This window comes from Pseudonaja textilis, chromosome 18, assembly GCF_049901715.1.
Source record: "Pseudonaja textilis isolate UNSWEBS1 chromosome 18, rPseTex1.2, whole genome shotgun sequence".
In the NCBI taxonomy this organism is placed as follows: domain Eukaryota; kingdom Metazoa; phylum Chordata; class Lepidosauria; order Squamata; family Elapidae; genus Pseudonaja; species Pseudonaja textilis.
Genome location: NC_142007.1, coordinates 1114440 through 1137505, shown reverse-complemented (window position 1 = coordinate 1137505; position 23066 = coordinate 1114440). Strand labels below are relative to the sequence as shown.

At 53.3% G+C, this 23066-nt stretch overlaps 1 protein-coding gene across 5 annotated transcripts in view; it reads right to left on the bottom strand.

Annotated features, from left to right (window-relative positions):
* CAMTA1 (calmodulin binding transcription activator 1) overlaps positions 1–23066 on the bottom strand; it is a 249247-nt gene that overhangs the window by 21140 nt on the left and 205041 nt on the right. For all 5 annotated transcript variants that reach the window (XM_087915178.1, XM_087915177.1, XM_087915180.1 and 2 more), the window contains 10 exons: positions 18531–18684; positions 13985–14125; positions 10911–12772; positions 9903–10029; positions 9020–9154; positions 4568–4698; positions 3845–4041; positions 2896–2974; positions 1423–1738; positions 40–542 (listed from right to left, as the gene is read on the bottom strand). In XM_087915178.1, the coding sequence (XP_087771304.1) occupies positions 40–542; positions 1423–1738; positions 2896–2974; positions 3845–4041; positions 4568–4698; positions 9020–9154; positions 9903–10029; positions 10911–12772; positions 13985–14125; positions 18531–18684 (3645 nt within the window). The remainder of the gene's footprint in view (positions 1–39; positions 543–1422; positions 1739–2895; positions 2975–3844; positions 4042–4567; positions 4699–9019; positions 9155–9902; positions 10030–10910; positions 12773–13984; positions 14126–18530; positions 18685–23066) is intronic.

The following is a 23066-nucleotide window of genomic DNA, read 5'->3' as shown; positions in this document are numbered from 1 at the left end:
ATTAAATTCCCACAGGTGAATTGCCGGTTATCCACTTACCTGCAAATCATCCAGGTGGTGCAAGCAGTTTTCGCCCTCGATGTTATCCCGGAAAGAAAGCAATTCCGCTTCGGCCGCTTCCCTGTCCGCCATCATCACCACATTCATTGGTTCCCGCGGATGCAACCGTTGAGCGCCAGAGTCTTTCCCCAACGGCGCCAACCCTTTTGGGCTGCCGGTCACCTGCGCGGCCGATACGCCCAGGTAGGTCTCCTTCGGCCTCCATTTGGAGCTGCGGTAGCTGGCCAGCTCAGGGACCAAATCCCGGGCATACTCCGTGCCGCCGTGCCGGGGGTTGATTGTCTCAAGGAGAGCAGCGGGCTTCGCGCCGGGGATCGGTTTCCGGCTGCTGGGCTGCTCCAGGCTCAAGGCTGTGGACAGGAGCTTCTCCTGCCTCGTGGAGAAATAGTCGGGGTTCAGTTTGTGTTTTTTGGGCGCTGGGTAATCCTTCTGGCTCTCACTGCTGTAGTAACTGGAGGGTTCGGAACGAGGCCGTCGCAATTCTGAAAGCAAAGGAAGGACAAATCAGGAAACAACCAGGTCTTTGGAAGTATTTGGATGGATAGATAGATAGATAGATAGATAGATAGATATATGGAGATAGATAGATAGATAGATAGATAGATAGATAGATAGATAGATAGATAGAGACATATTATATAGACATAGATAGATATAAATAGGTAAAGATATATAGATATAGTATAGATATAGATATATAGATACAGATAGATATGGAAATAGATACATAGATAGATAGATTAGATAGATATAGATACATAAACACATTATATAGAAAAATATAGATATATACAGATACATTATATAGAGACAGAGATATAGAGATATAGAAAGATCTAAATATATTATATATAAATAGATACATATAGATATAAAGGACTAACCAGGTCTGCCAGATGGATCGTGACAGACTTGAACACTGGGCCATATTTAACAAAGTGAAATTCAACGTGGAAAAAAGTAAAGTCCTACACTTAGGCAAGAAAAACCCAAAGGACACATCTAGACTGGGTGAAACCAGGCTCAATAGCAGGAACTGGGAGAGGGATCTTGGAGTCTTAGTGGACAACCAGCTAAACAGGAGCCAGCCATGTGCGGCAGCCGCCAAAAAAGCCAACGCAATCCTAAGTTGCATTAACAGAGGGGTACAATCCAGAGCGAGGGAGGTACTAATACCACTCTATAAAGCCTTAGTAAGGCCACACCTAGAGTACTGCATCCAGTTTTGGTCACCACAATGTAAATTCTGACCTTGCTAGTTGTTTTTTTTTGGTAGACATCACATTATCAAACAAGGTAACATCATCAGTGCCAGCATGGATGCTTGAGAAGGAGGACCAAAGATGGCCTTTGCCCACCTACCCGTGTTCGCGTTGGAAACCACTGCGATTCCCTTTTGCTGGTCCTGAGAGGTGGTGAGTTTGCTGGTCCACTGGGACGTCCAGTTGTCGCCGCTGGGCTCTTCCTGCGGAGGGCAGGGGAGGCGAGGGGACGGCCGGAGCTGCGCCTGCTCCTCCCTCTGCAGCTGCTCAAGGCATTCGGCCAGCTTGACGTGGCCGCGGGAGCGGGCGATGGTCAGCGGCAGCCTGCCGAGCGAGTCAGGGATGGAGATGGCCCGCCGGTCCCACTTGTAAAGGACCACCGCAGCGTCCGTGTGGCCCAGAGCGCAGGCCCACATCTGGAGAAAGGGGAAACGATTTCAGGGTCACTGGAGGAAACGGAGGAGGTTTCCTGTTGCAGTAGCTGATGTCGCCTCGATGACCAGCTCTTCCTTTGAGCCTCGGGGGGAAAACTGGATCCCTAAAGGGATCTACTGGGGTTCTTTGCCCAAGTGGGACTCGATCCACAACTCTGGCAGTTACCCCCGTTTAAATCACGAGTCCCTAGCCAGATTTTCAAACTAAAAGAAGATTTATTAGGAGTAAACAGGCCAGCATGACCTGGGTGCAGCCGGCTCTGAGACACATCATCATTCACTGTCACCCTTGACCCTGGTTTTTCCTCCCACCCCCTGGGTGTGTCATATATCATATTCTCCAATGGGACACCTCCATAGCCCAGAGTCATCCATCAGGCTCTCTCCAGTTAGAATTTTGACGTAAGATGTGCACTGCTATTCCTCAGCGGGGTTTTGTCAACAAGTAATCCTGTTCAAACTTACGTTCCGTTCAAAACTATGATGGAAGTCTTCCCCCGTATAAAGGATATTTATGACCCAGATTTAAAATTTGAACAGAAGCCTCAAATTACAGGCTTGTAATATATAAGACCGGGCCGGACATACAGGTGCTGCAACTTACGACGGTCATGTCTTACGACAGAAATTCCGGGTTCTATCACGGTTTGTAAGTCGAGGATGACCGTTATAGGGCGAATCCTCACCTTACCACCAGAAGAGAACCCCAGATTTCTGTTGCTCAGCCAGACGGTTCTTGGGTGAGCTTTGCCCCATTTTACAACCTCTCTTGCCATCGGCCGTTAAGTCAATCGCTGCCGTTCTTAGGCAAGTAAAACGGTTGTTCGGCGAATTCGGCTTTGCCGTGGGCTTGGCTTGTCAAGATGGTCGCAAAAAGGGGGAACGCTGGACGCCGCAACCGTTGTAAGTCCATGCCAGTTGCCAAGCCTCTGAATTTCGATCACATGACCTCCGGGGCTGCTACAACGGTCGTTAAGTGTGAAAAATGGTCCTAAGTCCCTTTTTTCCCCGTCCCGTTGTAATCTCGAACGGTTCCTAGATGAATGGTTGTAAGTCAACCTCGTTACAAGGAATCCCCCGCTCTCCCCGTTTCCCAAATTCAAGCATCTCTTGGACCACGCAAGGACACCGCTCCGTACCAGTGGCGTGCAGGAGAAGTGGTCCACATTCAGCGGGTCGACCTCCAGCTCCAGATCGATGCTGTCGGCGTGTTTGGTGCTGTGGAACCAAGGAGGAGAAAGGAGATGGCAAAAGGATCCTGGAAAACGGTCCCCGAAGGCGGCGGTCCGGTTTCTTTTGGAGGCGGGAGGCTGTGGTGATCTCTTCTCCTCCCCTCTCTCTCCGCTCTCTCTTCTCTCCCTTTCTCCCACTCTCCCTTCTTTCTCTCCCTCCTCTTCCTCTCTTCTCTCCCTTTCTTCATCTCTTCTCTCCCTCCTCTTCCTCTCTTTCCTCCTCCCTTTCTCCCTCTCTCCCCCTCTCCCACTTCTGCCTTTCTCCCTCCCTCTCTTCTCTCTCTCTTTCTCCATCCCCCTCTCTCCCCCTCCTCTCCCTCTTTCTCTCCCTTTCTCCCCCCGCACAAGATCTAACGGGAATGGGCACCACACAAGAAGGAAGATGCCCGCGAGAAAGGAGACACTTGAAATTAGGGTGGGCATTGGTGAAGGACCCAAAGACCCCTAGGAACGTCGTCTCTGCGGGAAATGATTATTTGTAGACATTTCCCAACCGGTTGCTCATTCCTAAAAGGCATCTTCGCTTCAATATCGGCCTGCAGTGTGATTTTGGCAGCTGCCAAAATGGCCGTGCCGTCCTCGGTTGCATTAACCGAGGGATAAACGAATGGTTGTAAGTTGTGGGCCGCTTGTATAGCAGTTGTAAATCTCCTCCTCACCGTGTGATTTTATGGGGCGTTGCACAGTGGCGGGACCAGTTTTCGGGGACAACACTGGCTTGTCCACCAAGTGCAAAGTCACCCCTTGTTGGGATGACAACCCAGGGAGAAGGATGCCTATAGACACGCAACACAACTGCTCCCCTTGGTGTGGGCAGACCCAAAACACCACAGTCTCCCCCTCCCCAAACTCTTACCGCCATTTGAGGAGTGTCTGGATGAGGGTAGCGTAGCCCTGGGCAGCCGCGAGGTGCAAAAGGGTCATCCCCCGGAAGGTCTTGGAGTGGATCAGGTGTTTGGATTTGGCCCAGCAAGCTCGGCTCATCATCTTCTCGCACACCACCACAACGCGGCTCTCGAAGCAGGTGCCCAAGGTGGCGGCCTCCGAGATGCACTGTAAGGGAGAGACCGAGATGAGGAAGGCAAGCGGGAAGAGGCATGCACGTGTGAAAGGCGGGGGTGGGTGGGCGGGCGGGGAAGGGTCCAGGAAGAAGGATAAGTATGTTATGCTGGTGGTGGCGGCATCTGGATAAGATCCCCACCCCTTGTGTGGTGCATTTTCCTGTTAGAAATTCTGTTTATATATAGCACCACAGATCAAATAAGGAGCACAGTCACCATGTGCTTTACTGCTTAACTGTAACAAGAAACAGGGAACTAAAAGTACATAGATGCAAATTTGTAAACACTGCCATGTATTGGTTGAATACTACTGTAGTTGTTACATAAAAATACATGCCAACAATGAATTCCTTCCTCTCGGTCTTCTTTCAGAGCGGGAAATGTTTAAAACATGTCGGAAAATGGGCGTGTTGTTCTACTGTGGAACAACTGGCCTTTTGGCTTTGCTATTTATTAAATTTGCTTGCCTCCAGATAGCCACTGGGCTGAGAGGAGACGTGCAAAACTTTGGCCCTTACCTGTGCTTGGCTACCTCCGTTGGCGCTGCTGTTGCCCCCACTTGACTTGTGCTGCTGCACTGTGGTCATCTCCGCCATCCTTCTCTCCATCTGTTCAAGTCGTTCCAGAATAGACATCCTGAACTGGTTATCTGCGACCCCCCCCCAGAAGGGAAAGAGATGGTCAGGAAAGAGAGGCATTTTTTTGGGGGGAGGGCGCAAACCCACACCTTGGGACGGGATGTGGAAAGGATGGTCAGGTCGTTTGTACCCACTGCAAAAAAAACGAACAAGCAGTCCTCGAGGGACGACCACATTGTTGTGGTTGTGCAAATAGTGTTCTGACCCAAACCTGGTTCCACAAGAGCAAACACAAGACAAGGGTACCAGCGCAACCTTTGTCTGTTTCATTTACGAATCCTGTTTCTTCACAGATCAAAGGCTGCTTCCAACTAATTAGCTCCGACAAGGAAGAGCCTGGCCAAGTTTTTCCAAGGCTGCCAAGAACAACAGATAAAGTTCCTAAACAATAAATCAAAGAGCCTCCAAACACCAGCTCAGATATTCTCACGTCCACAAGGCTTGAGTGCAAAATCTACTTTGCTTCCTGCAAAGAACTGCAGTTTCTCAGCTGCCTGAAGGAGGGGGCTTTTCCTTGCAGCCTTACTCCTAAGTCGCCCGTGCTGCAGCAGCTGCTCTTTCCTTTGAGCAGCCCTGCGTGCACACACCCTGGGCACAGGCTCCTCAGGGGACTCTTCCTCATTGCTGCCAGCCTCCACAATCTCCAAAGGCAGCACTCCACTCCCTGAGGGTCCTGGGCCCCTCACCTGAGTCCTCGCTCTCTGAGACCTCAGCCGTCCCGCTGCCAGCACAACAGGTAGTTTCAAACTTAGTAGATTGCAATGCCACTCAAATCCAGATTTTTTCATCTGGTCCATAAGGATGAGTGTAATTTTCCTGTTTTAAAGATAAACTACATCTTCAGCGTTCCCTCCGTCTACTAATCTGGTAAAACCAGTCTGATATTATATGTATATTATTATTTGTAGCAACTCTTAAAACACCGTAGCATGTTTTTCCTTAAAATCCACTGACACGCTTCCTTCACAATCTGTTCTAGTGCCTTGCCCTATACGGGTAATCCTTGAGGTACAACTGTTCGTTTAGTGACCGAAGTTACAAAAAAATGGACTTGGGACCGGTTTTTCACGCTTCGCAGCGTCCCAGGGCCACGCGATCCTCTTTTGAGACCTTTGGACGAGCACAGTCGACAGGTAAGCATGATTCACTTAATGACCCCATATTCGCTTAAGAACTGCCATAAAATGGGGACAAAACTCAAGTTTAACAACTGCCTTGCTTAGGGACGGAAATTTGGCGCTCAGTTGTGGCTGTAATTTGAGGACTATACTAATAATCAACTGGTTCCGGGATCTCTCCTTTTTACTTTTTACTTCCTGGTCTTAATGTCCCCTTTTCAGACACCAAATATACTTAATTTATTAGTTTATCTATTCCCTTTGTATGTCTCCACTCCCTCTACTCTGGTGAGCTACAAACTATAAATTTGCACACTGAAAACTCCAAGTTCTTTTTCAGGCATTGGGGGTTTTAACGGGGTCTGTTGTGTGTGTGAGAGACCCTCCCCTTAAAATAACATCGACCGGGAGGAGAGGGGACGCTCATTTCCCTCGTCTTCTTTCAAAGCTTCCGGCGCAACTCCGCCTCTATTTGGGGAGGGGGTGGGTTGTGCGCCTCACAGCCCCCCCCCCAAGGGCCAGACGGGTCTGCATTGGGAGGGGGAGGGGGCTGTTGGAAGACCCTCCCTTCCCTGGTTGCTCTCCTTTGCAGGTGCTTTGGATATTCCCACGGTCAGATATTCCCACGGTCAGATATTCCCACGGTTGGGAGGTATGAGAGACACCCCAGAACCCCACCTGAGGGGATGTGGAGGGGGGGGAGGAGCAATAGGGAGGACCTGTTTCCCCCTCCCACCCCAAAACATCTCTGCTGACCCCCTCCTATTGCCCAACTATAAACAGCAGCTGAGGGAGGGTCCTCAACATCCGGAACCAGCAGCTACGGAGGCCACCCAACGGCCAGAGAGGGGCCACGACCCCCACGGCCCACTCCCACCCGTCTCCCCGTCTCAGGATCGACCGGTCAATCCGAAGAGAGCCGGGAGAGACCTTGTAGGTCATCTAGTCCAACCCCCTGTGCTCAAGCAGGAGAGAGAGACCCTAGGCCATTTGAACCAACGCATCAATCGGAAGAGAGCTGGAAGGGGCCTGGGAGGTCCTCTAGTCCAACCCCTGCTCAGGCAGGAGACCCCAGACCCCACGACATTTGCAGCTTCCCGAGCTGGAGTGTTGATGTGTGTGTGCGTGTGTGCGCGTGTGTCGTTTCTCCCCCCTTCCTTCCCGGGGGCTTCCCCCCCCGCCCGCGGGGAGCTTACCGTGGGGCCGGGCTCAGCAGAGGCGGGGGCCATGCCCTTCTCTTCGCCCACGGACGCCCCCCACCCCCGTCCCCCACCCCCGATCCCGCTTCCCCGCAGGCAGCCCGGCGGGCGGGCGGGCGGGCGGGCGGGCGAGCCAGGCAGCGCAGCCCGCGATGGGCGGCAGCGCCGAGCCGGCAGCCGCAGCCGCAGCGCCGGCAGCCCCGCCTGGGCGCGGAGACGGCCAATCCGCGGCGGGGAAAGTGACATCAGCCCGCTCCGGAGCCCAGGGGGAGCGGCCGGCGGGGGAGCCCGCTGGGGCGGCCGGAGCTCGGACGGAGGGGCGACGGCGGAGCCCCCGCCGCAACGGCCCGGCCCGGCCGAGGGTCCTCCGCAGCGGCCCCCCGCCCGCCGCCCGCCGCAATGCAGCCGGGGGCTCCGCGTGACGGCCGGCGGTGGAGGCGCTCCGGTGCCGCCGCCGCCGCCGCCGCCGCCCAGAAGAAGCGAGGGGAGCGGAGGCGAAGCGGCCGGGAGTGGCGGCCCGGGACCCGAACGGCGCTTCTCCGCGTCGCCCGGCCGGTTTCGGAGGCCGCTGCGCTGCGACGTCCCTCCGGCTCCCTCTTCTTTGTCCTCCTCCGCTTCTGCCGCCTTTCCCTCCGTTTTCCTCTTCTCCTCTCCCTCCTTTCTCTCCTTCCTTCTTCCTTTTTCTCCTTCTCTTCTCCCTCCCTCCTCTCTTTTCGCTTCCTCTTCTTCTCTTCCTTCTTCCCTCCTTTCTCTCTCTCCTCCTCCTCTCTTTTTTCTCCTCCACTTCTTCTCTTCCTTGCCTCTTTTTCTCCTCTCCCTCTCCTCCTCCTTCTTCTCTGCCTTCCCCTTTCCTCTCCTCCTCCTCCTCCTCCTCTTCCTGCTCTCCTTTTTCCTCGCTTCCTCCTTTTCCCCTCCTCCTCCTCCTCCTCCTCCTCTTCTCTTTTTCTTTCTCTTTCATCAGGCTGCCCCCATCTCCTCCCTCCCCCCCTCCCGGGTAACCCTAAGTGGCCAGTCCCCCCCGCCTAGGGAAGGCCCAGAGCCCCTGCATCCCAGCCCCCACCTTCCAATCTCTGCCTGGCCTACCTGGCAGGGCTGCTGTGAGACTCAAAGGGAGGAGAAGGCCTAACTACAGCTAATCTTCGCCTTTCGACCGCAACCGAGCCCGGCGTTTCCGCTGCTAAGCAAGACACCGTTTGCCCGTTTTGGCCAAAGTTGCCAAAGTCTGTGGAAACCAGTAACGTCACTTCCCCCAGCCCCAGTGCCGTTGCAACTTCAAACAGTCACTAAACGAATGAACTGTAAGTCAAGGACTGCCTGTACAATCATTCTTCCCTCACACACTTCTGGTTGTGTCACCGATTGCCTAGCGCAGAATCAAACCATCCCGGTCTTTTTGTTGTTGTTGCGTCACACTTGTCGGCTCCTTTGTCTAAACCAAGATGACATCTAGACAAACTAAACCACACATCTCTCCCCTGCGGCAATTCCTCCCGCTACCTCTTCACTTCACGTACAATCCTAGGGCTTGGAAGGGACCTCGGAGGTCTTCTAGTCCAACCCCTCTGCTGAAGGCAGAAGGCCTTATACTACCCGAGTCAAAGCGCTGTCCAATCCCTCCTTAAAAACCTCCAGTGATGAAGAACCCACAACTTCTAGAAGCAAGCCGTTCCGCAGATTTAAAATAGGTGGACTTCAACTCCCAGAATTCCCCGGCTAGATGTGCCCTCTTAAATGTCTTAAACTTAAACCGCCTTAAACTTTCAGCATTCTTAAAGTTGTCCACCCATCTTAAAGTTCTCCTCTTAAAATTATCCACCATCTTAAAGTTCTCCATCTTCAAGTTATCTGTCTTAAAGTTGTCCACCCATCTTAAAACTCCCCACCCACCTTTCAAGTTGAGAAAAATTTTGATTTAGGCAGCTCTGGGTGCAGAAGGCCAGCGTGGGACCCCCCTTCCTAAGCTCCGCCCCCATTCCTTAGGCCCTGCCCATTTCCCCCAAATCCTCGGTCCTCACCATCCAGCGAGAGCCAGTCGTGTTGAGAAGAAGGAAGGGTTGGCAATGCCCGGGCCTTGTATTCGAAAACCACCGAATTGGAAATGATCTGGTTGTTGAAAGCCACCTGCAGCGTGACGAGGCCGGTGTCGTGGGCTGGAACGACAAAAAGAGAAGCGGGTTGGACGCACGACTTCTAGAAGCAAATCATGATGACTTGTTTTCGCTGTCTAGGAAATTCATCCTTGCCTTCTGGGGCTTTGGAGGATAGGTTGACCCCCTTCTTCTCTGGGGCAGCCCCCCAAATATTGGAAGATGCTCTCACGTCTCCCCTGGTCCTTCTTTTCATTAAACGAGACCTCCCCGGTTCCTGGAACCCTTCTTCGAATGTTTTCCCCTAATCTTCCTAGTTGCTTTTCTCTGTACTTTTTCCATCATATTTTTTTTAATAGACTAACAGAGTTGGAAGGGACCTTGTAGGTCATCTAGTCCAACCCCCCGCCCAAGCAGGAGTCCCTAGACCATTTCTGACAGATGGCAGTCCAGCCTTGAAAACCTCCAGCGATGATGAAGCTCCCACGACTTCTGTTCCGTGGGTTGACGGTTCTCCCTGTCAGAAAGTTTCTCCTTATTTCCAAGGTTGAATCTCTCCTGGGTCAGTTTCCACCCATTGTTCGTCCTCCGGCCTTCGGGTGCCTCGGAGAATAGCTCGACCCCCTTTCTCCTCTCTGGGGCAGCCCCTCCTCAAATACGGGAAGGCTGCTAATATAATGACCCACACTGGGTGTCCGAGGCACAGGGACATTTCAGCCACAGTGAATTGTGCGCAAGGGAAACGCCCCCCACACACCACCACGTCTTCGTGTCTTCACCTCACAGCCCCTGGCTTGTTCGAGAGCCTCACCTGGGCAATAGCAGCGTAGCACCCCTGGCTGGATCAGCGAGGCCGGCACGGAGATCTGGTCAAAAAGGCAGCTGTAGTTATTGCTGGCTTCTTGCCAGGATCCGGTGATGAGGACTTTCACGCCGCCCTGCGGAGGGAGGAAGAGAGAGAGAGAGACAGGTCAGCGGCCGGCGAGACCCTCTCCACGTCCTGCCCTGCAGGGGACAATTCACTGACTTCCCCAAACTTGGCAACTTTTAAGACTGGTGGGCTTCCAACTCCCAGCGATGCCGGCTGAGGGATTCTGGGAGTTGAAGTCCACAAGTTTGCCCTGAAGGAACAGATATTTTTTGGGGTGTGTGTGTGTGTCAGGCTGTGCTTCCTTGGACTGGGGCGGCCTCTGAGCTTCTTTATAAGAGGAGTTGGAGAAAAGAGGGGGTCTTTGTTAACTGGGAGCGGAAGTGTTGAGTCGTTTGGAGGACCTCTGAGTGGCCCCGCCAACCCCATCTGTTCTCCACCTCCCATCGAGTCCCAGCTGATCAGCTGGGTCTCCTTTGGTTGCCCTGCCCAGGAGAACGGAGCTGGAAAGCAGGTTAGTGGGGCCGGGGGAGGAGGGGAGGGGGATTTTCCAGTATCCTTCACCTGCCACGCCCGCCAAGCCACGCCCACCAAAGACATGCCACGCCCACTAAGCCACGCCCAACAGAACCGGTAGTAAAACATTTTTGAAGCCCGCCACTGGTGCGTTGGATCCAAACCCCTGGCCCCGCAACCAGTGGTGGGATTCAAATGCTTTTACTAGCGGTTCTGTTGGGCGCGGATCTGTTGGACGTGGCGGGGAAGGAGACTGTAAAATCTCCAGTCAGAGGGGGGATTGGGCCGCTTCTCCGGACGACTCAAAATTTCCACTCCCGGTTTCTCCAGAACCGGTCAGAACCGGCTGAATACCCACCTCGGCCCACAGCCCTACCCACGACTCCCTGCACCGGCCCCCTCCGGGGTTCGTGCAAAAACGACGCTTGAGCTCACCTCCGGGTACGACCACTCGGGAGAGTAATCGGTCACCATGAAGAGCCGGCCGCTCTGTTGGAGCATGCCCAGGGTGCCTTGGGCTGCGGCGGCCGCGGCCGAAACCACCTCGGTGACGTGCATGTAGGCCATGGGGCTGGCGCCGTTCTCCGGGTTGCTGAGGCTCAGGTTGGCTTGCTGGGGGCTGCAACAGGGGATGCACAGGTCCGCTTGGCTGTAGGCTGCGCGGGTGCTCTCCTCCGCCTGGGACAGCCCGGCGTTCTCTCCGGAGACCAGCTGGTGCCCGTACAGGGCGTTGTTCCCACCTTCCACCGAAATGAAATCGTTGATCAGATCCGAGAACTGGTTGCTGAAGGAGATGTCGAAGTGATCCAAGCTGAGCTCCATGTTGGAGGAGTTGTTCAGGCCCGGGTGGGCCACGGGGTAGAGACCCTGCACCATGCTCCCTTGGAGGATGGGGAGGTTCCCTCCGTTCCTCAAGCTGTTGTTGGCCTCGGGCTGCAGGTAGTGCTCCGCCCTGCAGGACTGGAGCTCCCCCGTTTTGAGCAGGTTCTCGTTCCCTTCCGCGTGCGTCGAGGTCTCCATGGGGACCTCCCCTTCGGCCGCGATGGAGGGGAAGCTGGCCTGGAACTGCATGAGCTGCAGCGAAGAGCTGGCCTCGATCCGGGCCTCCACTGCGCCGTTGCAGTTGGAAGGGTTCTGGGAGGAGGCCTCCGTCTTGACGTTGGGGAGGGCCAGCGGGGCGACGAAAGAGCTGCTCGCGTCGTTCAGGCTGCTGTGGGCGTTTTGCTCGAGGGGGAGCCCTTTGCTGCTGTCCTGCAGGAAGAAGCTCGGGGAAGGGGTTTGGTGGACGTGGGGACTCTGCACCGCTTGGTTGAACCCCGAGGTGTAGTCCTTATTGGAGTCGATTGCGCTGAAATCCATCTGCTCCAGGGTGGTGCTGGGGCTGAGCCCGCCGCCCGAGGGAAGGAGGCTGGACGCCGTGTTCAAGGTCAGGGAGTTGGACGAGGAAGAAGACGAAAAGGCTTCTTTGGACATCTGCTGCTCGAAGGAGGTGTCTTCCGTCTTGATCTCCTTGGTGAGGGCCGCGTTGAAGTTGAAGCCTCGGTCCGAGGTGGGCGACTGTCGGATGTTGGCGTTGAGGCCTTCTCCTTTGGGCCCGCCTCCCCCGTAAGTCTGCCCTTGCTTGGGGTTGTTGAGGAAGCAATCCGGGTCGAAATTCATGGTGGTTTCCGGGACTTTTCTGTTGGTGTCAAGAGTGGTGGACAGCACAAGTTCTTCGGAGACGCTGGCGGGCAACATGGAGAGGCCGTCCGAGCTGCTGGCGGTAGGGAAGGCGAACTTGTGGCCGTCGGAACTGACCGCCAGCACCAGCCCTTGGGTCGTCGCGTCCGAGGAGAGAAGGTGTGGGTTTGGGCCGGCGGTGGGGGACATTGTGTAGACGGCCTCGCTGCTGATATCAGACATGAAAACGGTGGCGTTTTGAGACAGGTTCCCCATCACCGAAGCCACCGCCATGCTGGAGACGCCCGTGACTGCCGGACTGTCCGCTACATCTGGGTCGCTATTTAATCCGCTGCTGATGGAGACGGGAGAATTTTGGGTCGTGTCCGGAACTTCCACTTGGTTAGTAGAGGAGACTTCGGTGCTGTTCTGATGCAGCAGGACGGGTTTGGCCACTTTGCCGTTCCTTTTCTCCCGGTTGCAGGACTTGCTGTGGCTGTGTTCATTCTTGCCCTCCGAGACGTCGTTGTTCTGCACCTCCGAGTGGGCGCTGTAGCCCCCCGACCGGGGCTCGACCTTGGGGGAGATGATGCGGTGTTTGGCACTGTTGCACTTGTGATGCACGCTGCTCCCGGCCCCTGCACCAAGAGGAACAACAAAAGGGAGATGTGAACCATCGCAGCCCAATGGGGTCCATTAAGATAATCCTCGACTTACAACCGTCGGTGGCCATTATAGCAGCATGGGAAAAAAGTGACTTAGAACCCCTTTTCACATTTACAACCACAGTACAATATACAACTGGCTCATTGTCGTGCCCCTGTTGGAATCTGATTTGGAGGGGGAGGCCGAGCAGCTGACGGGGTGGTGGGGGTGGCTCCGTTGGGTGTGGAGGAAACTGGGGAAGGGCACAGTCTGGCTGGGCAGAGCAGGGGAGAGGGAGAACAAGGGAAAGGGAATTCAGAGGAAAACCCAGGGCCATCCCCTCTTCATCCTAGGGAGGAATGGAGAAGGGAGCAACGGGGGTTGCAGGACTTACGAGGGAGGAAAGGGTCCTGAGTCCCTTCACTAGCTGCAGCTGGGAACACGGTGTTTAAAAAGGGAAGCTGCGCACAGCAAACTGTTGGGAGCAAATCATGAGTTATCTGGTATCGTCGAGGCTTATCTAGGTTCTTGGTGTCTTCCCAACTGTGTGTGTTTTGCTGGCCTTTGAAGTCTGTAATTCCTTCTCCTGCCCTGTCCAGTTCATTGCCGCAGTGTGGTTTGTGTGGATTGTTAGTTACAGTTTGTATGTACCTTGTTTTGGACTGAATTTTCTACGGTCAAAGGCTGTTTCTGGGAGAGTTTTTCTCCAGCCTGAAGGTAACCTGGACATTGAGGCACTAAAGGGACGTTCCTTGCTCATGTGACTGGGCTGCCTTTGTCCCACGCCTCTTTGAGTCATCACACTCATCATATTTATGACGGTCCCCTTTGACCAGCGAAGTCAAGGGAGGAAGCCAGAACCGCATAACAACCGTGTGACTAACTTAATATCTGCAGGGAATTCACTTAACAACGGTGGCCAAGACACGGGGTAAAACGGGGCAGAACTCACTTCCCAAACGTCTCGCTTGGCGACGGAAATTTGACCCAGAGACACTGTAACCCTTGTAAATAGGAGTCAGTTGTCAGGGACTGAATGTTGACCACGCAACCAGCGGGATGCTGCGACGGTCATAAGTGTGACAACCGATCCCAAGTCACTAAAAGAACGGTTGCAGACCAAGGACCGCCTGCAATTTAGTGAACGGGATCCTTGGTTCTCGGGGGGGGGTCTCCAACTGTCCCAGGCAGCTTCCGCTGCTCACCGAGGTTGCTGGTGCAGAGGCAGTTGTGCGTCCGAGGTTGCGGCTTCGTTTGGTGGCTGTCCAGGATCTGTTGCACCAACTGCTCCACGGAAAAGCCGGAGCTGCTGTTCCCGTTGCTGCACGTCCATTTGATGCCGTGAACTGTGGACGGAACACCGGGAGAGGCCGTGAGGAGACGACTCCGTGGCTACCACCAGCCGGGTCAAGCTTGGCACTACGGCCAGCCGGGCGGGGCTTCAGACCCTGCTAGGCGCATTTGAGGCAGACCTTAAGGAATGTGGACTTCAACTCACCCCATGCCCTGGGGGTGACACCCCCCCCCCCGCCGCCTACCTGCTTATTCTCCTATAATCCCCCCTGCTGCAACCCCACACCATTCTCAAGGCAGGAAAAAAAGACGTGGCTGGCTGGGGGATTCCGGGAGTTGGACTAGAGGACCTCCGGGGCCCCTTCCGACGCTGTCATCCCGCATTCCCTGTGCCAGCCAAAGCTTTGCGAGGGTGGTTGAAAGAGACTCAGAGCAAAGGTTGTTCTTATCACACCAGAGGGAACCATAGGGTGGACCTCGGGGCGGGTGGGGGGCAGAATCTGACTCCCCTTCCCCCCTGCAAATCCATTTCTCTTTCTCTCCCCCTCTTTCTTTCTCCCCCCTCTTTCTTTCTCCCTCCCTCCCTTTCTCTCCCCTTACTCTTTTCCCTCTCTCCTCTCCCTCCCTCCCTCTTTCTTTCTCCCTCCTCTCTCTTTCTCCCTCCCTCTCTTTCTCCCCCTCTTTCTTTCTCCCTCCCTTTCTTCCTCTCTCTCTCTCTTTCTCTCTCTTTCTCTCTCTCCCTGCCTCCCTTTCTCTCCCCCCTCTTACTCTTTCTCTCTCCCTCCCTTTCCCTCTCCCTCCCTCCCTCTCTTTCTCCCCCCCTCTTTCTTTCTCCCTCCCTCTCTTTCTTCCTCTCTCTCTCTCCCTCCCTTCCTCTCTCTCTCTCCCTCTCTTCCCACTGCAAAATCCGAGGCTCCCCCTTCCTCCGTGAAGGTTATAAGACGAAAAACCAGTGATGGGTGACAGATTGAAAGGAGAGAAATTGGGGGCACTTCATGCAAATTACACCAACTGTCTTGGCTCATCCATATATGCTGATTCCCTCCCGCGCCCCCCCTGCCTCTCCACCCCTCCAGCTCAGGGTGTGTGTGTGTGTGTGTGTGTGTGTGTGTGTAAGTGGGGGTTAAGAGTCCCCTTTGAGCCCACAAATTGTTCCTGCTGAACACAGAAAACGCAGTCTGAGTGGGTTCCTCTTCTTTTTTAAATGTGTCACACTCCGTGGCCTGACGTGGAATGAATCAGTGGGGAGGGGGGGTGTCCCTCGGCTGGCTGGGTGGGGGGCAGGAAGAGGATGGGGTTAATTAAAGGACACTGAACCCACCTGCCCACCCGCTGGCTCCCCCCACCCACCCACCCCGTCCGTTTGCAAAGGCTGCCAAAAACATGAAAACCACTTCAAGGGTCACCCTAGAGGCAAGCTAGACTGACCCCCGCGGGATCGGCACACTCAACAGCCTTTGTGAAGGGATTGCCTGCTTCTTAGAACGTCGGTCGCGACCGTAGGGCAGCGTAGTAGGGTGACTTTTAAAACTGTGGTCAACCCCCAACCGTAAGGTGGGACTACAACTCCCAAACGCCTGGTGATTGGGCCAAAGTCGCCCAGTTGCCGTTCGTGCTTGAGGCGGGACTGGAACTCGCAGCCTCCTGGTGATTGGCCCAAAGTCACCCAGCGGGCTTTCACGCCTGAGGCAGAGCTGCAACTTTGCGGCTCTGTCCGAACCCGAAGCGAAGACAGGCGTCTCCCAGATCCAAGGCTGATGGACAGACCCTCCCCCCCCGCTCTCCCTCCGCCCCCTCCCCTCCCCTTCCCCTATAGGAAGAAAACCTATAGGAAGAAAAATGTTCTCGCTTGCCACACGAGGGTGCTAAGAGATTGGCCAAACGGGGCGCCCAACGGCTGCCGGAAGCAAGGAAGGGCTGCTCTCCCCAGCCCCCCCCCGAGGTCGCTCCCCTCCTTTACTCCATATCCCATCCTCCCCCAGGATGATGGGTTCCAGGACTCCCTTGGAGGGTCGGGGTTCCCTCTCTCTGAATCATTCGGGGGGAAAAATGAGGACTCAGAGACTTTGGCCAAAGAGGGAGGTTTTCACGAGTGACAGAAGTGGAAGGGACCTTGGAGGTCTTCTAGTCCATCCCCCCCCACCCCTGCTCAGGCCAGAGACCTGATATCATTTCAGGCAAAGGGTCGTCCAGTCTTGAAAACCTCCAGGGTTGGAGCCTTCCTGACTTCTGGGAGCAAGTCATTCAACGGATTGATTGTCCTGTCAAGAAATTCTTCCTTATTTTGGAGAGTAGGGATCTCAGAATGCAGCATCGCAGGGTTGGAAGGGACCTCGGGAGGTCTTCTAGTCCAGCCCCGTAGGTTCCTTAGTGCTCCCTGAGCTTGGTAGGAGAACCACCAGGCTCAGAGGGCACCAAGCACCCCACAGATCTCCTCCTCCTCCTCCTCCTCTCTTGAAACCCCACTTCCTCCTAGCACTGATGATGTTCCCTAGTTGGGTCACGAAACGTCTGCAAGGAAACCACCCAGCTCAGAGAGCACCAAGGACCCCACAGTCCTCCTCCTCCTCCTCCTCCTCCTCCTCTTTCTCTTCTTGTTGGAGGGGGGAGGACCCCCCCCCCGCAACCCCTTGAAGCTCGTGGTAGAACTACAAGTGGCTGCTGGACAAGCCATCGTAACATGGAAAAATGAGGGAATAATCCAGCTCTTGAGAACTTTCTGCCGCTGGAAGTTCAGGATGGCAACTCAGGTCTAGTCCGCTGCCTTGATTTGGGGCTGGGGGGGCTGGTGGGGGAAGCCGCCCCCGGCTTCGCTCTGCAGAAGTTGGCAAGTCTCCAACGGTGTGGATGCCACTGTCCCTGCTTAGATTCCTGCCTACTCAGCGGCCATCTGGCTGACCGGGTGGGACGGGTGAGGCTCCCCTGGCAGAGGCCCCCAAGGACACCCGCAGATCAGCAGGGGGAGGGAGGGAGGGAGGGAGGGAGGGAAGGAGGAAAGAAAATGGAAGGAAGGGAGGAAGGAAGGCAAGAAAAATGGAAGGAGAAAGGAAGGAAGGAGAAAGGAGAGAAAGATGGGAGGAAGGAAGAAAGGAAGTCAGGGAGGGAGGAATGAGGGAGGGGAGAAAGGAAAGAGAGAAAGAAAAAGGAAGAGGAAGAAGAGAGGGAGGGAGGGAAAAAAGGGGGAGAGAGAGAGGGAAGGAGGGAGAGGGAGAAAGAGACAGAGGGAGGGAGAGAGAGAAAATAGGGAGGGTGAGAGAGAGGGAGAGGGAGGGGAGAGAAGGAGAGAGGGAGGGAGAGAGAGACAAGGAGAGGGAGGGAAGGAGAGGGGAGAGAAAGAGAGAAAAGAGAGGGAGAAAGAAAGGGGAGGGAGGGAGAGAGAATAAGAAACAGAAGAGAGAGAAAAAGGAAGAAGAGAGGGAGGGAGGGAGAGAGAAAGGGGGAGAGCGAGACAGAGAGAGGGAGGGAGGAAAGTGAAATAGAGGGGAGAGAGAGAAAGAGAGAGAGAGAGAGAGGTTTCTCTCCTGGGGTTTCTCTCCTGGGGTGTGCGAGACGGCCGAGTGTGCAAATGCAGAATAATCGGGCAGAACTCTTCTCCCCCCCATCGCCTCCGTCACAAAGCATAAAAGAGATTTACGACCGTTTATGGGTCTCCTTTTTCCCCTCCCTCTTTCCTCCCCTTCCTGACGCACTGCAGATCTCCAAATCCGGTTACCTTCCCAGCAGCAGCAAAGCTGAGCTCGGACAGATGTCAACCTCGTCTCCAAAAGTCCCAGCCCCACTTCCTCTGGGGTGTGTGTGTGTGTGTGTGCGTGCGTGCGCAGGTGTGTTTTAAGGGTGGGTGGGTTTTTGCAGGTTTGCCCTTGGGGTCCAGGCTGAGGGGACGGTTAGAGCTGCTTGCAAAATGAAATGAAATAATATCAGGAATTGGGTTTCTGGAGGGGGTGAATGTGTCTCAGCCAATGGGCACGGAGTTGAAAGGGACCCTGGAGGTCTTCTAGTCCAGCCCCCTGCTCAAGCGGGAAGCCCTACACCATTCCAGTCAAAATGGCTGCCCAGTCTCTTCTTGAGAACTTCGAGCGATGGAAGCAGCCACACCTTCTGGTGGCAAGCGGTTCCACGGGTTAATTGTTCTCCACGTCAGGCCATTCCTCCTTAATTCCAAGTTGCTTCTCCCCTTGCCTTCTGGTACTTTGGAAAACAAGGAGAAACCCCCTTTTTGGGGGGGCAGCCCCTCAACTCCTGGTAGATGCTATCGTGTCACCCGCTAGTTGTGAGAAGGGCAAACCAGAGATCCGGGACGGCCTACCCCTCCTGGCAGCCAAGAAGCCGCTAGGAAAAGGGTCGGAGGAGTTTTTAGCAGGGCCGTCCCAAGGATACCTAGACGCCTTCAGGAGCCTCCTTCCCCTCCCGGTTACCCGCCTCCCTCCCAACAAACCCGCCCTCCGTGGCGCTACTCACACATGGGCTTCAGTTGGCCAATGAGCTCCTCCTTGGTCCATTTCGCCCACTCCTTCTTGTCGGTGTTGATGGAGCAGAGGATAGGACCGCATGGCTTCCCGCAGTCTTCGATGGCAGGGACGTTCAAGTAGTGCACCAGCACGATATCTGGATTCTAGAGAGAGCAGAGACACGCAAAGGTGGCTGTTCCGACTCAGCTGCCCAAACACAACAGACCCTCTGAAAGTGGACTCAGAGATTCCTTTCCTTAGAGGAAGGCCGGTTGCCCCGGCAAAGTTCCCCTCTCACCGCAGCCTAGCAAGGCCGTCCGTCCGTCCGGGAAATGAATAGTTGTCTGACACATCTATTCGTCTCTGCCCCCTGCCTTTTAGAGCTAGGGTGGGGGCTTCGCTAGCAACGGTGGCTCTTCCGTCCCAAGGGCCGGCCCATAGATTTCCACTGCTCTCCTCTCCTCTGCCTTCTGCTTATCCAGGCGTCAGGCACTGGACCCAGCTGTTCCTCCTCTTCCTCATCAGCCACCTCCAGACCTGGGGGCTGTTGACTTACCATCTGAGGGCGGACGGCCGGCCCAGGCTCCCTCCTTCCCTCTCTCTCTCTCACACACACACTCTCTGCCAACCTCATGGCCTGCACTCTCCTTTTTCGGAGAGATTTATTCATCATTTAACCAACTCTGCCCCGTTTGAAATAAAGGTGAAAATCATTTTGGAAGCTAAAGCTGAATTCAATTTAAAAAAAAAAAAATTCTTTAGAATGACAGCTGGAAGATTCAGCCCAAACCAAACAACGGTTAAATATTTGAAATTAGATTGACGGACAACCTATATATCCATGAATGGGTCCGATTTGAAAAATCCTGGGGGAAGCCAAAAGGCAGGTTGTAATCCTGAGAATGGGAGCTTCTTTTTCTAGTGCCTCAAAACCTTGGAAGGTTTATTTATTAAATTTATTTTCCGCCTGTCTCATATTGAAACAACTACGGGGGCGGCTTTTAAGATGCACTCGAAAATGCAGGCGATATTTTAGTTGCTGAGAGAGGCAGGGATGGGGGCTGAGTAAAATTCCCCAGGGGTGAATTTCAGCATTTACTCCAGAGTAAAAACTTGCATTCTTAAATGGGCATTAAAAAGGAACAACGCAAAGCTACTCAAGCAATCTATCAGCACCGCTGACAGCTCAGCCTGACTGTTTGCATAACTCTAACACCTCTTGAGTTGCTTTTTCTGCAAGAAACTATTCCAGTAATATATATATATTTCAACTTGGATTTCAATTTCAACTTGGAGTTCTTACTAAAAGTTGGAAGAATATTCTTCAGAAGAAGAAGAAAAAAATCCCGCAGCTAACAACCAGCCCCCCAAAAACGATACAAACTCCTCTATTTCTCTCCGGAAAGTCATTCTCTCCCCAAATTCACCCACTTTAATGACTGCGGCGGAATTATTTATAAAAAATAAACAGGATAATGGTGTAATTAAGAGTCTTAATGTTTCATTAAGGCCGTTGCAAGGCCCGGCTAACGTTGGCACTGGAGCCGTTTGGCAAAAAGAGGAAAAGGAAAAGGGGGTGCGGGGGTGGGTGGGGGAAGCTGCTAGGTTTTGGTTGGAAGGAGCCCGTTGCAAATAAGCCGTTGCACTAAATGAGAATTGTTTTTTTTTTTTTTTGTAAATAATGAATAGATGCCGGGAAGGCAATTAATTGCTCGTCCTTCAGACAGGCCTGGCGATGCATCAAAGGAAAAGACGGATCGAGGGCAAAAGGCCAGAGCTGAGATGGACAGGGCAGTGCCCGCTTTGTACCCCCTCCCAGGCAAGACTGGCAGGGGTTGGGGGATGGGTCTTAGTAGAGCTGGCCCTCTGAAGTCAGAATAACCGAGTTGGAAGGGACCTCGGAGGTCCTCTAGTCCAACCCCCTGCTTTATATCTATCCATATCTATTTATCTATCTATTTATCTATCTATCTATGTATCTATCTATCTATCTATCTATCTATCTATCTATCTATCCTTCCTTCCTTCCATGCATGCATCCATCTATCCATCCATCCTTCTATCTATCTATCTATCTATCTATCTATCTATCTATCTATCTATCTATCTATCTATCTATCCTTCCTTCCTTCCTTCCATGCATGCATCCATCTATCCATCCATCCTTTTATCTATCTATCTATCTATCTATCATCTATCTATCTATCTATCTATCTATCTATCTATCTATCTATCTATCTATCTATCTGACTTCCTATTTACTGTCTTTCTGTCTATCATCTTTCTCTCTGTTTATCTATCTGCATCTATCTACCTTTCTACCTATTTGCCTGTCTATCTATCCGCTTGTCTGTCTGTCTGTCTTTCTGTCTATCTATGCATCCACCCACCCACCCACCTATCTATCCATCTCCCTCTCTCTCTTCTCTCATTTGTTCATCCATCCATCCATCCATCCACCCATAGAATCATACAGCTGGAAGGAGCCTTGGAGGTCTTCTAGTCCAACCCCCTGCTAAGGCAGGAGATCTTACACCATCCCGGACAAAGGGCTGTCCAGCCTCTTCTTGAAAACTCCCAGCGATGATCTTCCAAAATGGAACCCGCAATTTAAGAGGTTCTAGATCAAAATTCCAGATGGGGGTGATGGGGGTGGTGGAACCATCCAGCGGTGGGAATTTCAGAAGTCAACCCGGAAACGTCTGAGTGAGCCAAGTAGAGGCTCTCCAGACCTTCCACCCTTCCATTTCTGAGCAGGGCTGCCGCATGACTCCCGAAGAATCGAAGCGCGAGAAGAGTGGGGTGTTTGAAGGCCGTTCATGTATAATTCAGGCTGGCCTCTAGTGATTAAAACAACCACCACAATTAGCGATTCCTTCTCCAAACTGTCTCTCTCAGCTTCTTTCAGTTAATTAGTTATTTGGCTGGTCTTGTTGTGTTGGCGAGGGAACGCCACGTCGCATCCCAAAGACGCTTTGACACCAAAGGAAACCATTGTTCAAGGAAGAACCATGACATTGTCGGTTTGCCCGTCCTCCGTTAAGCTTGCCCCAGCCCCCACCCCCAATATAAAAAAGCCCTCCACCACCAGAAAGGATTCCCCGTTGGGCAAGGAATATTGCTAGTCTGCATTTCAGGAGGAGGAAGAGACGGAGGAGGAGGAAGAAGAAGAAGAAGAAGAAAAAGAAGAAGAAGAAGAAGGAGAAGGAGAAGGAGAAGGAAAAGGAGAAGGAGAAGGAGAAGGAGAAGAAGAAGAAGAAGAAGAAGAAGAAGAAGAGGAAGAAGAAGAAAAGAAGGAGGAGAGAAGGAAGAAGAAGAAGAAGAAGAAGAAGAAAAGAAGAAGAAAGAAGAAGAAGAAGAAGAAGAAGAAGAAGAAGAAGAAGAAGAAGAAGAAGAAGAAGAAGAGAAGAAGAAGAAGAAGAAGAAGAAGAAGAAGAAGAAGAAGAAGGAAGAAGGAGGAGGAAGGAGAAGGAGAAGGAGAAGGAGGAGAGAGGAGAAGGAGAAGGAGAAGAAGAAGAAGAAGAAGAAGAAGAAGAAGAAGAAGAAGAAGAAGAAGAAGAAGAAGAAGAAGAAGAAGAAGAAGAAGAAGAAGAAGAAGAAGAAGATGATGATGATGATGATGATTATTTCACTTGACTCCATGGCTAGTACCTAATTGTTCCAAAAGTGGTAGTTTTGGGCTGGATGACCTCTGGGGACCCTTCCAGCTCCATTACCTGTTTCACAAGTCCTCTTGCTGCAACGGATATCCCCCCACCCTTACACCTGCCCACCCCCTTTCCTTTCTTCCCTTAACCAACCCGTTTGGGCGCCTTGTCTCTCTCCGATATTTCATCCTGTCCTCTTGGCTCCCCTTCCTTCATCCATCAAAATCCCGTAGAATTTCCCTTCCATCTTTGGGGGTTATTAGCCCTCCCACCCATCATCCCTTGAGTTGACAGCTATAAAACGAGCACTTACAGGAGCTGGAGTGACGGGGAGAGGAGGGGAGCGGTGGGGGGGGGTCCTCCTTAATGCAAAGGATAGCCAGGAGACCCCAGACCCCAAATATTCCTCCCTGTTCATATGCATGTTGGGAAATGCAGCTCAGAGACTGGAAGGGCTGAACTTGCAACTTGCATTGGTATTGAAAGTTACAACGTTGGATAAAGTGGACTTAAGACCAGTCCTCGCACTTACGACGACTGCAGCAGCCTCACGGCCGCGTGATCAGAAATTCAGGGTGCTTGGCAACTGGCTTGTATTTATGATGGCCGCAGCATCCTGGGGTCACGTGATCCCTCCCCCCCCTTTTGCAATCTTCTGATGAGCAAAGCCAAGGGAGAAATGCAGATTCACTTAACGACCGTGTGACTCACTGAACCTCCGCAGGGGTTCGCTTAGCAACGTGGGCAAGAAACAGGATGAGAACCACTTAACGACAGCCTCGCTCCCTAAAGAAGTGCGGCGTTTCCCTTAACGACCCTGGCAAGAAAGGTTATAAAATGGGAGACGGAGGGGGTGGAAGTGGAACACTTTGCCACTGAAATGTGGGGGCCGTAAGTCA